The 16,615-nt window shown below is 42.0% G+C and overlaps 1 protein-coding gene across 2 annotated transcripts in view; it reads right to left on the bottom strand.

Annotated features, from left to right (window-relative positions):
- PFDN1 (prefoldin subunit 1) overlaps nucleotides 1-16,615 on the bottom strand; it is a 52,571-nt gene that overhangs the window by 22,171 nt on the left and 13,785 nt on the right. The window contains exons 2-4 of one of the 2 annotated variants that reach the window (XM_073573712.1): nucleotides 11,225-11,391; nucleotides 7,514-7,598; nucleotides 3,043-3,632 (exon numbers count right to left, since the gene is read on the bottom strand). In XM_073573712.1, coding sequence (XP_073429813.1) covers nucleotides 3,549-3,632; nucleotides 7,514-7,598; nucleotides 11,225-11,391 — 336 coding nt within the window. In that variant the 3' untranslated portion in view covers nucleotides 3,043-3,548. Of the gene's footprint in view, nucleotides 1-3,042; nucleotides 3,633-7,513; nucleotides 7,599-11,224; nucleotides 11,392-16,615 lie in introns of those variants that run through there. The other variant, XM_073573713.1, reaches the window with a different exon arrangement.

Here is a 16,615-nt window from a genome sequence, read left to right as displayed (position 1 = left end):
AAATGGAAATAAATACATTTTCTTTTAGTTTTATTATTTTTCCCTAACTAAGGGGGTGATAACGGGGGGTTAGATTTACTATTTATGGCGGTTTTTATGTTTGGCGGCTGTCACACGCTAAAAGACGCTTTTTATTGTAAAAATAGTTTTTGCATCACCACATATTGTGAGCTATAATTTTTCCGTATTTTGACACACCGAGTCATGTGAGGTCTTATTTTTTGCTGGACGAGGTGACGTTTTCATTGGTACCATTTTCGGGCACGTGACATTTTTTGATCGCTTTTTATTCCGATTTTTGGGACGCAGAATGAACAAAAACCAGCGTTTCATGAATTTATTTTGGGGGGGGGGGGGTGCGTTTACACCGTTCCGCGTGCGGTAAAATTGATAAAGCGGTTTTATTCTTCGGGTCAGTACGGTTACAGCGATACCTCATTTAGGTCATTTTTTTATGTTTTGTCGGTTTTTTGCAATGAAAACAATTTTATATAAAAAATAATTATTTTTGTATCGCTTTATTCTGCGAGCTATAACTTTTTTATTTTTTTGCGGATGACGCTGTATGGCGGCTCGTTTTTTGCGGGACAAGATGACGTTTTCAGCGGTACCATGGATATTTATATGCGTCTTTTTGATCGCTCGTTATCGCACTTTTTGCTCGGTGGTATGATAAATCATTTTTTGCTTCGTTTATTTTTATTTAAGGGGTTTGCTAAAGGGGTTAACTAATGGGACAATTTTATAGGGCGGGTCGCTACGGACGCGGCGATACCAAATGTGTACTTTGTGTTTTTTTTTTTTATTTTGAAAAAATGGATTTATTGGGGAATTTTTTTTTTTTTACTAATTTAGCGATTTTTTTAAAAATTATTTTTAACTTTTTTTTTTTTACTTTATTACCTTGTCCCAGGTGGGACATCACTGTCCTGTGACAGATCGCTGATCTGTCACATCACAGATCACTGTGACAGATCAGCAATCTGTCACAGGCAGTTCTGCAGACTTCCTCATGCCTGCGCTTTGCAGGCAGTGAGGAAGTCAGCTCCCTACAGGCCCCCGTCGCCAGCTTGGATCCGGGGGCCTGTGGGGAAAGAGACCCCCGCAGCAGCGCTGCACATTGCGTTTGATCGCGGTGTACAAGGGGTTAACGTGTCGGGGGCGGTCCGTGACCGCCCCTGACACATTGTGCCGGGTGTCAGCTGTGATAACCAGCTGACACCTGGCCGCGATCAGCGGCGCTCACCACGTGGGCGCCGCTGATCGCTGGGACGTAATATTCCGTCCATGGTAATTAGGTCCAGGGTCACATGGACGGAATATTACGTCCATTGTAGGTAAGGGGTTAAGTGTTCCCTTTATTTTTTTGAGCAGTGTAGTTTAAGTCGATTTTATTTGTGCACTTTTCTGCCATCTACTGGCCGTTGTTATATTATGTTGTTCATGTAATATTACTGTGCTCTACCAATAATATATTTCTTTCTGCAACTCCTCCTATCTCATTTCTCTTCCTTCTTGTGGTCAGTGCCATCTTGGACAACACAAGCTTCAAGACTGGAGAAAGGATTTTCTTGTTACCTTTAACTGCTTGCTTCTAATATCAGTTCTAACTTCTACCTCATCTTCATCCTTTCATCTTCCCTGATATTTCACCTTATCTCATCAAGGTACTGTAAATAAAACCTGTTGAATTCATCACTGCATCATCCTTCTAGACAAATCACATGCAGCTCATCAGAAATAGAGGCACGAGTTAGGCTAGTTTCACACAAGCGTATGGCCGAGCAGCGGAGGGCTGCGGACTTCCTCCTTGAAGCTCTGCCCACGGCCGCATCTCTTCCGGTCAGCTCCGCCTAGGTACTCTCTCTTTAATATTAGGTACACAGGCCGTGCCGATGCATGCGGATGCCTCCGCATGCGTCATTTTGACGGTGCGGCGAACGCAACGAGTTGTATTATGTTGCGTTCGCCGCACCGTCAAAATGACGCATGCATCGGCACGGCCTGCGTACCTAATGTTAAAGATAGGATACGCAGGCCGCATGCCGACGTAGGTGAAGCTGACCGGAGGAGGTGCGGCAGTGGGCAGAGCTTCATGGAGGAAGTCCGCAGCTTGGCAATACGCTAATGTGAAACTAGCGAGTAACGCTACCTGCCATTTGCTTATACAGATAACCATGTTCACATCCCTCTGACACATCTCATCCACGTACATCATAGCAGAATAATTTCTGCTAACACCCACTTGGGTTACCAACATATACCACGTGTGAAGCGGAATAAGCTCTTGAGCCCACTTCCATACTTGCAGACCTCTTTAGAGATTGTTTTTTCACATCCTAATTGAGGGTATGGGGGTTAAGGCTACCCATTTAGTGTTCTAAATATGCACTTTAAGTCATATCCAAGGGTTCAAGCCTGTCAATCTTCTGCATAAATCGCACAACAATCATACCCATCCCCTTTCCTCGGATAAATTAACACTACTGAGCATGGACCATATCCTAGCTGGAGAAAGGAAGGAGTAGCTGTACAAAAACTAAGAAAAAACCTACAATAGTGATGTTCATGTTAGAGCAAAACCCCATCAAATAAGCTTCTCTCCTAGGAAAAAAAAAAATAGGTTACCCATAATGCAGAACGTACTACTGTATTAGAGTGCCACACTCCTTTTATTGGGTTTTATAAGGGACAGAAGTGATAATGGCGTTGGATATTTCCAAGAATTATCAATTAAATTTGAAATTCATTTTATTGGCATCAGATGAAACAAAGACCATTGGTTATGGGTGAACTGTCACACAAGGAGGGAGCATGGTCTTAGCCAGTGTAAATTTCTATTAGCCATCTAAGGTCATGTGATCCAAGAGTCAATATATGGTTTGTAGGTAGATTTTAACCTCCAAAGTGGGGTTATGTGTATGAATGAGTACCAGTGGGTTATATGAATGACTACCAGTGGGTTATGCTTCTCCTTTCACCTGGTTAGCAGTTCCTCAACCTGTATGTTTCATTGGCAAATAAAATATTAAATGTAAAAAATTTATTGTGCACGTTTGTTCAATTTTATTAGGTTTATTGTATGTATCATATGAATAATAAGTCACAGGAAGATTCTTTCGACAATTTTTGATTCCTACAACCTGGGAAGAAACTCAAGTTGAGCTACCTCTCAGTATATTGTCATGTAGGCTTTTGTTTTGAGATATGCCCACTTCAATGGATCCTAGCTCACAATAACAGCACAGCAGCAGGATGTCCTGTGACAAGTAAAAGGTTAGCCTTTAGTAGCTGAATAGCTGTTGGCAACTGGTGTGTAACCGACACCCACTAATTAGATGGGGTTTCCTTATATTTTTACGCAAAAATTGAATACAAAATTGAAAAAAACCAAAACAAATTGCTTTAGCAACATAGAAAATGTAATGATAGATTTCAATTAATGCAAACAGTCAATATGCAACAAAAAAAATTCAACTTATGACTGAGGTGTTAAAGCTGAATGTATCTCAACCATTTCAACACTTAACAGGAACATTTTAGTGCCATTACATTGATTTTCTAGCCAATAGCATTTCTCTAATGTTATCTTCAGCTTCCTTCACACTTCTCTCCAGATATGACTTTTTCTGCTGCAAAAAGAAAATGCAATATTGGCACACTGCAAATACTAACTATTGCTAAGGCAGATTTATGAAAAGTTTACATTTCATATTTGATCTAAAAGTAAAAATCGTCACAGTATGCAGAAAACAAGCATCACATAATCAGGTAGAAGCGCTTATTTATTTCACTGAGTGATAATAAGGCAGGAGCACACAACTGTCCTGGTGTCAGGTATTGCAGATTATTCATGGAAGTTAATAGGACTAAGCTGCAATATTGAACAACACATGCTGTGCGGTATGGATTTAGGAAGGAATAAGAAATCTTTCAAATCTATTAAAATAATAACATAGCAGCAGTGTGCATAACAGACAAATTGTGAGTCGGAGTTATATTCTGTGAGCATTATCAATGCTCCCATGAAAGCATTGCACTACATTGCAAAGAGAAAACAATGCGTAAAAGTCACTAAAAAGGGATATTTGTCAAAAAGGCGATTTTTAATAACGGATCAATAATTCATCCACACTCAGGAAAAAAAAAAAAAGACGTGTAATGGTGCAACTCCAAAGACTTTGGCATTTTAATGTCATGTTAAGCATTACACTAAAGTTGGCTGAACTTGCCAATATCTACCAATGTTTAAGTGGGCTTCCCAAACATTTCTCTACAGAGGAAGCCGCTAATTTCACTGCTGAACAAAAGTCCAAAGCCCTGAGCCTTCTCTCCCCGACATTCTGTCAAGTAATCCATCATCTGCCAGGAGACCAAGAGGATCACTCATTCTAGTGGCCGGATTATTCAGAGTGTTCTCTTGAGAGAGCCACAGCTAGTCTTATCTGGCAGCCGTTCCAAGTGAACACAGAAGGTGAGAGTTCCCATGTATGTGGAGACAGAAAGCTGACTTCTGATTGCTCGGCCATGTGAATGGTGGCCTTTAGTTCCTGCTGACTGTAAGGCTATGTACACACGTTGCGGATCCGCAGCTTTTTTTCTGCGCGGAATTGCACCAAATCCGTAAATGATTGCTCAAGCAAGGTTAATCAATGGGAATCCAAAATTTGCGTGCACATGCTGTGGAAAATTCCATCCTGTTTCGCTGCGTTTTATTTTCCGCAGCATGTCAATTCTTTTTGCGGATCTGCAGCGTTTTTCCCCCCATTGAATTCCATTGAGGCACTCAAATCCGCAGGTGGAAAAATGTTTGCGGATTTGGCGGAAAAAGCGGAGCACATTTTTAAAATGCAAATATACAGTAGGTACGGAAAGTATTCAGACCTCTCTAAATTTTTCACTGTTTCATTGAAGCCATTTGGTAACTTCAAAAAAGTTCATTTTTTTCTCATTAATGTACACTGCACCCCATCTTGACTGAAAACAAAACTAAAATGTAGACATTTTTGCAATTTTATTAAAAAAGAAAAACTGAAATATCACATGGTCATAAGTATTCAGACCCTTTGCTCAGACACTCATTTGTCCATTTCCTTGTGATCCTCCTTGAGATGTTCTACTCCTTCATTGGAGTCCATCTGTGTTTAATTAAACTGATAGGACTTGATTTGTAAAGGCACACACGTGTCTATATAAGACCTCACAGCTCACAGTGCATGTCAGACCAAATGAGAATCATGAGGTCAAAGGAACTTGCCAAGGAGCTCAGAGACAGAATTGTGGCAAAGCACAGATCTGGCCAAGGTTACAAAATAATTTCTGTAGTACTCAAGGTTCCTAAGAGCACAGTGGCCTCCATAATCCTTAAATGGAAGAAGATTGGGACCACCGGAAGTCTTCCTAGGCCTGGTCGTCCAGCCAAACTGAGCAATCATGGGAGAAGAGCCTTGGTGAGAGAGGTAAAGAAGAACCCCAAAATCACTGTGGCTGAGCTCCACAGATGCAGTAGGGAGATGAGAGAAAGTTCCACAATGTCAACTGTCAGGAACACCGCACTGCACTTGCTCACTGAGCCAGTGCGCGTGTCCTGACTAAGACAAACTGTGCTCTAAGATACCTGTGGAGCAGGGCAGCAGCAGAGAAGATGCGTGCTTCAGACCAGCAGGACCCAAAGCACGTGACTGTTGGGGGCGTGGCCTAAACTCCAGAGAGGAGCTTAAGGAAAACTCCTAGCAGGGTAACTACGGGACAAAGTTACCAAGGGGCATAGACAGGGACGTAAACTGATCAGGCCGGGGTCAAAGCACATGATAGCAGGACTATACCAAAGGATTAGACAGAACGGATGGTCAGGACATAGCCAAGAAGTCAGAAACCAAAGAAACAGATATACAGTACAGAATCAACAGGAAAACTCACAACGGTGGACAGAACCGGGTCAGAACCATATAAGCAAGCTAGAAGACAACAAACAGGCACACAGGGGTCATCACTCTCGGCCAAAGGCAAAAGTATAACTGCTCGGGATTGGAGTTTCCCAGGGCTATAAGAAGCTCTCCCTGAACCAAAAAGAGGCCACAATAATTAACCCCAGGCGTTCAGGTCAAAGCCTGCACTGGGCTCAAGACATTAACCCCTGACGTGAAGGTCGAAACCTGCACTGGGATCATGACACTATCACTGCAGCCCTCCACCAGTCGGGCCTTTATGGCAGAGTGGCCCGACAGAAGCCTCTCCTCAGTGCCAGACATATGAAAGCCCGCATAGAGTTTGTAAAAAAAAAAAAAAAAAAACACACCACCACACATGAAGGACTCCCAGACTATGATAAATAAGATCCTCTGGTCTGAGACGAGGATATAACATATTGGTGATAATTCTAAGCGATATGTGTGAAGAAAACCAGGCATTGCTCATCACCTGCCCAATACAATCCCAACAGTTGAGACATGGCGGTGGCTGCATCATGCTATAGGGGTGTTTTTCAGCTGCAGGGACAGGACGAAAGGTTACAATTGAAGGAAACATGAATGTGGCCATGTACAGATATACCCTAGATGAAAGCCTCTTCCAGAGTGCTCTGTAGCTCAGACTTGGCCGAAGGTTCACCTTCCAACAAGACAATAACCCTAAGCACACAGCTAAAATAACAAAGGAGTGGCTTCAGAACAACTCATCTTGACTAGCCCAGCCAGAGCACTGACCTGAACCCAATTGAGCATCTCAGGAGACACGTGAAAATGGCTGTCCACCAACGTTCACCATCCAACCTGATGGAACTGGAGAGGATCTGCAAGGAAGAATGGCAAGGGATCCCCAAATCCAGGTGTGAAAAACTTGTTGCATCATTCCCAAGACGACTGATGGCTGTGCTAGCTCAAAAGATGCTTCTACTCAATACTGAACAAAGGGTCTGACTACTTATGACCATGTGATATTTCAGTTTTTCTTTAATAAATTTGCAAAAATGTTTACATTTCTTTTTTTTCCTGTCAAGATGGGGTGCAGAGTGTACATTAATGAGAAAAAAAATGAACTTTTTTGAATTTACCAAATGGCTGCAATGAAACAAAGAGTGAAAAATTTAAAAGGGTTTGAATACTTTCTGCACCCACTGTATCTGAAGGAGGAAGTGTGTGTGGGCGGAGAATCAAAAATAGAGTCAATCTTGATTGAAACACATCAACATTGAAGGTAGGACTTGAGAAAGGCATTTTTTTTTTATTTATTCTTTTTTACAGTAGTACATCTTTGTTGAGCTAACAAATCCGTAGACAAAGCCACATCCAAATCTGCATGTCAATCCGCATCAAAACCGCATGAAATCTGCAATAAAAAACACACGGAATATCCACTGCGTTTTCTGCCAAGTGATGCAGAGTCCGCGCAGAAATTTCCGCAGGCAAATCCGCAACTTGCGCACATAGCCTTAGCTGTTCTAGGATGGCTCCGTCTCCAATGTGAGAATCAGTCCTTTCCAAATGACAACAGTGAATACAAAAAAGGTACCGACCTCTATTTCCGCAATCTTGTCATCTGCAATTTTCTGTTTATTTAAGAGCTGACAGCTAATTTTTTCTTTAGGTTGAAGAACAAACCTAAAAAAGGCAGCACATATTAGAAAGGAAAAGGTCATCATTAGCTCAAGGTTTTGTGTAAAGTTTAATAGGCAGCTACAAAATATTATTGTTTATTCTGAAGAAACTTCAATGAATTTAAAGACGCAACTGTAAAAGGACCAAAGGCAGAGAAAACAGGCTGCGTATGGCGTTGTATCATTTATCCCTCACTTTCCGACCCGTTTGGGATGAGCTTTTGCGGTTGCAGATTTCTGCACCTGCTAAGTAAATTCGGTTACTTGCATTCTCAACATTATTTGCCTTTTTTGTGTGTCTTTCTTTAAATAAAGCATAGGCAGCATCAATAGTAAAAAATTGGTCACACTTGTCAAGCACTATGCTTGACAAGTGTGACCAGCCTGTCAATCACTTTTCCACGCGATGCTTCAAATCGCTTGGAAAAGCGAAAGCATTCTGCAAGCTAAAAACGCTTGTGTTTTATGGGAAAACGCATGTGAATTCCGAATGCGTTTTACCCGCGACAGGGAGTTGAGGAAATGCTGCGGACATTTCCGCAGCATCTCTGCAACGTGGGCACATAGCATAAAGATTATATCCTGACACCGATGAAGCGTCAGGATGTACTTTGTGGGCGGAGTTAGCGCACAATTTGTGCAGCCCCACAAGATTGGTATAAATATCCAAGTGGCCCTTGGCAGAAATAAGGTTCCCTGCATTAAGGAATAACTTACAGCTCACTGAAGACCCCAGTTCCAAGTTGGAGCCTCAGCAATTGGATAAGGGAGAATTTGGAGGACACACTTTATGCTTTGGCTACACAGACTCTCTGTATTGCGACTGATTGACTTTAGCTATTGAGTTCTAATTTAGAATGCATAGTGTTACAAAAGTCTCAGTCCAGACCGGACCCTTCACTGTCAAATCAGTGTCAACCGTATCAAAAGGTGGAGGGACCAGAGGGACGCGAGGAACAGAGGGACGCGAGGAACGAATGGTTGAAAGCACTGAGATTACAGAAAATGTGCTCACTGATTGTTATTTTACAAGTGTTTAATAAAACATACTCGGAAAGCCCTCTTTAAGGGCATTTGTTACCTATTTTTTGCAAGATAATCTGAGAGCATCATAGACAGAGACCCTGGATTCCAGCAATGTGTCCATTACTGGGCTGGTTGCTGTAGTTTTGATAAACCTGCTGGTAGGTAGCCCTTCATATTCATGCACTCTGTATAACCCTGCCCCCACCAAAGATCGGCAGCTGTGTACATTGTGCATAAACAGACAGCTGCCAAGCACTGGTGTGCGTGCTGGTTGTACAGGGCTCAGCATTCAGAGAACAGGATCATCTGCAGCACAGAAACATGACAGTCCAGTAAGTGACAATACTGGAATCTGGGTCTTTGCCCCTACATCATGCTGCTGTCAGAGGGATAGCAAAAACTTGGTGACATACTCCCTTTAACGAGAATGTTCAGTAATGGTCACATTGTCTAAGTCACTTGTTTCTTTTTTTTTCTCTCCTTAACCCCAAGGGTGGTTTGCACGTTCATGACCGGGCCAATTTTTACAATTCTGACCACTGTCCCTTTATGAGGTAATAACACTGAAACGCTTCCATGGATCCCGGTGATTCTGACATTGTTTTCTCGTGATATAAAGTACTTCATAATAGTGGTAAAATTTCATTCATATAACTTGCGTTTATTTGTGAAAAAAAAACGGAAATTTGACGAAAATTTCGCAATTTTCCAACTTTGAATTTTAAATCACAGAGATACGGCACACAAAAAACATAAGTAACATTTCCCACATGTTTACTTTACATCAGCACAATTTTGGAACCAAAACTTTTTTTTGTTAGGAAGTTATAAGGGTTAAAAGTTGACCAGCGATTTCTCATTTTTGCAACACCATTTTATTTTTACGGACCACATCACATTTGAAGTCACTTTGAGGGGTCAATATGATAGAAAATACCCAAAAGTGACACCATTCTAAAAACTGCACCCCTTATGGTGCTCAAAACCACATTCAAGAAGTTTATTAACCCTTCAGGTGCTTCACAGGAATTTTTTGAATATTTAAAAAAACACAAAAAAAAACGAACATTTAACTTTTTTTCACTTCAGGTTCAATTTTTTTTAATTTACCAAGGGTAAAAGGAGAAATTGGACTGGAAAAGTTATTGTGCAGTTTGTCCTGAGTACGCTGATACCTGATATGTGGGGGGGGGGAACCACTGTTTCAGCGCATGGCAGAGCTCAGAAGGGAAGGAGCGGCGTTTGACTTTTTCAATGCAAAATTGGCTGGAATTCAGATCGGACGCCATGTCACGTTTGGAAAGCCCCTAATGTACCTAAACAGTGGAAACCCCCCACAAGTGACCCCATTTTGGAAACTAGACCCCCCCAAGGAACTTATCTAGATATGTGGTGAGAACTTTGAACCCACAAGGGTTTCACAGAAGTTTATAACGTACAGCCGTACAATTAAAAAATCATATTTTTTCCAAAAAATGATCTTTTCACCCTCAATTCTTACTTTTTCAAGGGTAACAGGACCCTAAAAGTTATTGTGCAATTTGTCCCGAGTACGCTGATACCCCATATGTGGGTGTAAACGACTATTTGGGCGCATGGCAGAGCTCGGAAGGGAAGCAGCGCCATTTGACGTTTTTGGCTGGAATTGAGATCGGACACCATGTCACGTTTGGAAAGCCCCTGATGTACCTAAACAGTGGAAACCCCCCACAAATGACACCATTTTGGAAACTAGACCCCCTAAGGAACTTATCTAGATGTGTGGTGAGCACTTTGAACCCCCAAGGGCTTCACACAAGTTTATAATGCCCAGGCGTGAAAATAAAAAAAAAAATCATTTTTTTCCCCACAAAAATGATATTTTTTCCCCCAATTTTTTATTTTCCTAAGGGCAACAGGAAAAATTGGACCCCAAAAGTTGTTTAGCAATTTGTCCTGAGTAGGCTGATACCCCATTTGTGGGGGTAAAACACTGTTTGGGCGCATGGCAGAGCTTGGAATGGAGGGAGCACCATTTGACTTTTTCAACACAGAATTGACTGGAATTGAGATCAGACGCCATGTTGCATTTGGAGAGCCCCTGATGTGCCCAAACAGTGGAAACCCCCCAATTCTAACTTCAACCCTAACCCCAACACACCCCTAACCCTAATCTCAGCCCTAACCCTAGCCCTAACGGGAAAATGGAAATAAATACATTTTCTTTTAATTTTATTATTTTTCCCTAACTAAGGGGTGATAACGGGGGGTTTGATTTACTTTTTATGGTGGTTTTTATTTTTGGCAGCTGTCATACGCTAAAAGACGCTTTTTATTGTAAAAATAGTTTTTGCATCACCACATATTGAGAGCTATAATTTTTCCATATTTTGACCCACCGAGTCATGTGAGGTCTTATATTTTGCGGGACTAGTTGACGTTTTTATTGGTACCATTTTCGGGCATGTGACATGTTTTGATGGCTTTTTATTCCGATTTTTGGGACGCAGAAGGAACAAAAACCAGGATTTCATGAATTTCTTTTGGGGCGTGCGTTTACACCGTTTTCTCAGTCGGGGTAAGCAATCTGCTTCAAGCATGAATACAGAGAAGAGGTTTACTTACATCCTTCCCACACCTTCATACATTGGCGTTTCATCAGGCAGGTTCTTAATTTCGGTGTCGGTAAGATGAGCATGCTTCTTTGTTCTATTTAGCTGCTCAATCTGAAGATCAGCGAGCTTCACCTTTTGCTGCGTGTCAAGAACTTTTGCCTGAAGTTCTGTGAAGGCCTATGATGAACACAGGAGTGTAATGAAGAGCCAAACAAGAAAAACATTTACCTAATAGGATCACTGGGATCAGGGCCTCTACCCCTACATCATACTGCCCTCAGATTACAAAGCAAAAACCTGCGGACAGGCTGAGCTGTACTCCACTGTCAGATCAGCATGGCATATCTATGTGAAAGATCAGAGTGTGCACCGATGTAGCAGAGCCGAGTGTGTGCTTCAGTACAGCTACATGAGGGCACGCTGATTTTACACCATTTCTGGTCTGACATAGGGATGCAGCACACAATGGACCTCTGCTACAGCTATGCTCTGATTTTACTGTGGTCAGTGTCAACTCTACATAACACAGATAATATTAGAAAATCCCGTGGCCCTATTATTAAGACTGATACTGCTGGAGTAAGGTGGGCCCAATATTCATCAGGAAGTGCAGGCCCCTTAGGCTATGTGCACACGGTGCGGATCCTCCCGCGGATTTTAAGAAATCCGCAGGTCAAATGACCTGCATTTTTCCTGCGGATTTCTTCCTTTTTTTTGCGGTTTTCCTGCATGTTTTGTGTGGTTTTCCACCTGTAGATTTGTAGAATGGAGCAGGAGGAAAACTGCAGCAAAACCGCACAAAAGAAGTCACATGCTGCTTTTTTTTTTCCGCACAAAAACCACGCGGAAAAATCCGCAGCGTGTGCACAGCATTTTTTTTTTTTTCATAGGCTACAATGGTACTGTATATCACCGGCAGTTCTGCTGCAGATCCGCAGTGGCAAATTCGCTGCGGATCCGCAGTAGAAACCGCACTTTGTGCACAGGGCCTTATAGGGAACCTGGCAGGTCCTCCATGCCCCCCAACCCACCAGCATTAGACTGTGTTGTCAAATACCCTGCCTAACCAGCCCTCTATAGTGTTTACCACCTAGACCCATGTTTAACCCCTTCACCACAGGGCCATTTTCATTTTTTGCTCCCCATCTTTCCAGAGCCATAACTTTTTTATTTTTCCGTCAATATGGCCATGTGAGGGCTTGATTTTTGCGGGACGAGCTGTACTTTTGAACGACACCATCGGTTTTATCATATAGTGTACTGAAAACAGGAAAAAAAATCCATGTGTGGTGAAATTGCAAAAAAAAATAAAGTAAAATAAAAATCGCAATTGTTTCTTAGGTTATTTTCCATGTTTACTGTATGGCAAAACTGACCAGGAAATATGATTCTCCATGTCAGTACGAGTAAGCAAATCAGGAAATACCAAACATCTTATTTTTTATTTCAGTGGTGAAAAACGTTCCCAAATTTTGTATGAAAAAAGGTTTTTGCAATTGTTGCCATTTTCTGAGACCCATAGTGTTTCCATTTGTAAATCAGCCGTCATATGTGAGGAAAACTCGGGATCAGCATTGAAAGCACGCATTACCAGGCAGGGACACAACATATGTATATATACGTCATATTTTGTGAAGGGATTCAAAAAAGGCTTTATAAACTTTGCGTTTCATCACCTGATCTCTGCAGAACTCAAGCATGCATGCGGCTTTCTTCACCCACATCGCTGCTCTTGTTGGGTGTACGCTTGAGAACCGACTAGTCTGGCGAAAACAAAGCCCCATCAACTACTCTAAGTGCTAACTAGCATATGAAACGTATACTTTATAAAGCATTTTCTTAAACATGGGTCTAGGTGGTGAACACTAAATAAACAGGGCATTTCAAAGAAGATACATGATCCGGTCATCAGCCAGAATCAAAGTACAGTTACTGAGTGCTATCAGGTACGCATGGCAACAATTGCAAAGACCTTTTTTCATACAAAATTTGGGAAATTTTTTTATTTCAGTGGAGAAAAACAAAAATGTTTGTTATTTTCTGATTTGCTTACTCGTCTCGTACTCTGTGGACGTCAGGCCCTCAGACCATCCTAATGGAGTCGGTTTCTAACCGTTTGTGCAGATACATGCACATTTGTGGCCTGCTGGAGGTCATTTTGCAGGGCTCTGGCAGTACTCCTCCTGTTCCTCCTTGCACAAAGGCGGAGGTAGTGGTTCTGCTGCTGGGTTGTTGCCCTACTACAGTTCCCTCCATGTCTCCTGGTGTACTGGCCTGTCTCCTGGCAGCACCTCCAGCCTCTGGACACTACGCTGACAGACACAGCAAACCTTCCTGCCACAGCTTACATTGATGTGCCATCCTGGATGAGCTAAACTACCTGAGCCACTTGTGGGTTGTAGAGTCGGTCTGTGTGAAAGCACAACCAACATTCAAAAGTGACCAAAACATCAGCCAGAAAGCATTGGCAATGAGATGTGGTCTGTGGTCCCCACCTGCAGAACCACTCCTTTATTGGGGGTGTCTTGATAATTGCTAATAATTTCCATCTGTTGTCTATTCCATTTGCAAAACTGCATGTGAAATTGATTTTCAATCAATGTTGCTTCCTAAGTGGACAGTTTGATTTCACAGAAGTTTGATTTACTTGGAGTTATATTTTGCTGTTTTAGGGTATGTGCACACATAGTTTTTTGTCTCTGCAGATTTTGTAGAGAAAACCGCAGGTAAATCCACAGGACAAAGACCTGCGGTTTATCTGCGGTTTTGCACCTCATAATGGATGAGGTGTAAAACTGCAGCGTTTCTGCACCAAACAATTGACATGCTGCATTTTGAAAACCGCAGCAAAACCGCGCGGCAAAAAAACGCAGCATGTGCACAGCTTTTTTTTTTATTTCCATAGGAAATAAAGGTACTGTACAACGCAGCAGAATCTGCTGCGTTTCTGCAGAGCCAAAAACGCTGCGGAAACGCAGCAGAAACTGCAAATTGTGCACATACCCTAAGTGTTCCCTTTATTTTTTTGAGCAGTATTATATATATATATATATATATATATATATATATATATATACACACACACACATATATACATACACACAAAATATGTTAGATCTATACTGCAAGGCTGATTTACTTTGTTTTCACTGTAATCTTCTGATTTTTATACCCCCCCCCCACAAGTATGTTTCTTGTTAAATTTGAAAATCATTAAAAAAAAATTTCAATTATAAAAAAAAAAAAATGTTTCCAACAAAAGCATCAACTCGGTCCACAAAAAAAGCAAGTCTCCACTCAGGTCAGTCATCTGTTAACGGAAATATAGTGGCTTCCACGTTAGTTGTAGTACAAAGGCTCTGAAAAAGCGCTATAGCTCCTCACCCACAAAAGAAATTTAGCAAACTCTGCGCTCCCAAATCCAAATGGGCCCCCTCCCTTCTGAGCCCCTCATTGTGCCTAAACCACATTTAGCGTCCACATGTTTGGCATTTCTGAACAGATGAGAACCTGCCTAATTTACAGGTGCATGAGTCCAGAAGCATGAGCTGCTCATAACGTACTGATCATTACAATAGCAGATTTGCAATTTTCGCTCAGCAACATCCACTGCTACTTGATTCTGGAAAACACCCATGGAGTCAAAATTGTCACTACGGCTAGTTTCACACTTGCTTTTTTTTGCAGCGCGTTTTTCCCGCAAAAAAACGCATTAAAAAAACGCATACAAATGCATACAAACGCTGCGTTTTTTTCCAGCATTTTAATGCGCATGCAGGAAAAAAACGCAGCGTTTTTGCGCGTTTGTATGCGTTTTTTGTGCGTTTGCGTTTTTTTACAGATTTTGGAAAAACCCCACAAAAAAGAAAAAACAACCATTCAACAACACACAAGACCAATGGGACTTCATTGTGGGTGTGGTATGTTAATATATATACACCCTGTCTACAGTATTCTTCACATTTGCTTGATTCTTCTCGTGACCATGGATCTGCGCTGGAAGAGTTTTCACTTCAACTTGGATTTGGACATCGCGATGGCTCAGGCGTATGCAGTTGCTTGCCATGAACAAAGGAAGAGAGAGAGGCAGCGAAGACGGCGGCGTATGTGGATACATCCGATTGTTGAACTCCGGGAGAGCCGTGGGGCATACCATACCCTCTACAGCGAGCTCCAGTCAAACCCGGAGAAATTTACAGATTATATCCGGATGTCCCACGAAAGTTTCATGGATTTGCTTGCTCGTGTCCAACAATCCATCCGGAGACAGGACACACAGCTCCGTCGTGCGATTCCTCCTGAGGAACGGCTACTGGTGACATTACGGTATGTTTTAAAAACAAAGGGGTGTGGTCTGATGTTTTTTTTTGTAAATTTAGTATTCAAAACCTTGGGTAATTAGTTTTCGTGAATGTACTAATATTTTTTTTATAGTTTTTAAAAATAATATACATAAATATTAATTTTACTTCTTTGTCTGTTCACAGATTCCTGGCGACTGGAGAAACCCTATCCTCACTACACTTCCAGTACCGTATTGGAATCTCTACCTTGTCTGGAATTGTTGCTGACACCTGCCGGGCTCTCTGGAATGTTCTTTGCCCAGAATTTATGCCCCTGCCCACCGCTGAAAAGTGGATGGAAATTGCTGACAAATTCTGGACAGTATGCAATTTTCCCAACTGTTTGGGAGCTGTTGATGGGAAACACATACGGATCATCAAACCCCAAAGAACGGGATCTGAGTACTATAATTACAAAAAGTACTTTTCAATAGTACTCATTGCAATTGCGGATGCCGGATGTATGTTTGTAGCAGTGGACATTGGAGCATTTGGCCGTGGTAATGACTCGCAGGCTTTTAAAAACTCAGACATGGGCCGGAGGTTGTATGGCAACCAATTTAATTTCCCTATGCCACGGCCTCTTCCTCACACCGAAGCTCCGCCACTGCCCTTTGTAATGGTTGGCGATGAGGCTTTTCAAATGTGCGGAAACTTACTGAAACCCTACTCCAGCCGAGACTTGGACCACACCAAAAAAATTTTTAATTACAGGCTGACCAGGGCCAGAAGAACTGTCGAGTGTGCTTTTGGGATTCTTGTTTCCAGATGGCGAATTCTGGGCACGGCCATTAATCTTAAACTTGAAACAGTCGATGAGGTGGTGAAGGCCTGTGTGGTTCTACATAACTTTGTGATGGCTAAAGAGCACCCGACCTTTGAACTGGACGATGATGCTCCTAACCCATTGCCTGAATTCACTCAGCACACTCTCAGGTCATCCGTTGAAGTTGGCCAAATGAGGGACAAATTTGCGGCCTACTTTATTTCTGATGTAGGACGGGTGCACTGGCAAGATGAAATGGTGTAATGTTGTTGTTTATGGTAATAAAAATCCT

The sequence above is a fragment of the Dendrobates tinctorius genome, unplaced genomic scaffold (genome assembly GCF_039654945.1).
Source record: "Dendrobates tinctorius isolate UK_male_01 unplaced genomic scaffold, ASM3965494v1 ptg000036l, whole genome shotgun sequence".
NCBI classification, from domain to species: domain Eukaryota; kingdom Metazoa; phylum Chordata; class Amphibia; order Anura; family Dendrobatidae; genus Dendrobates; species Dendrobates tinctorius.
Note: the sequence above shows the minus strand (reverse complement) of the source record. Positions and strands in the feature narration are given on the sequence as shown.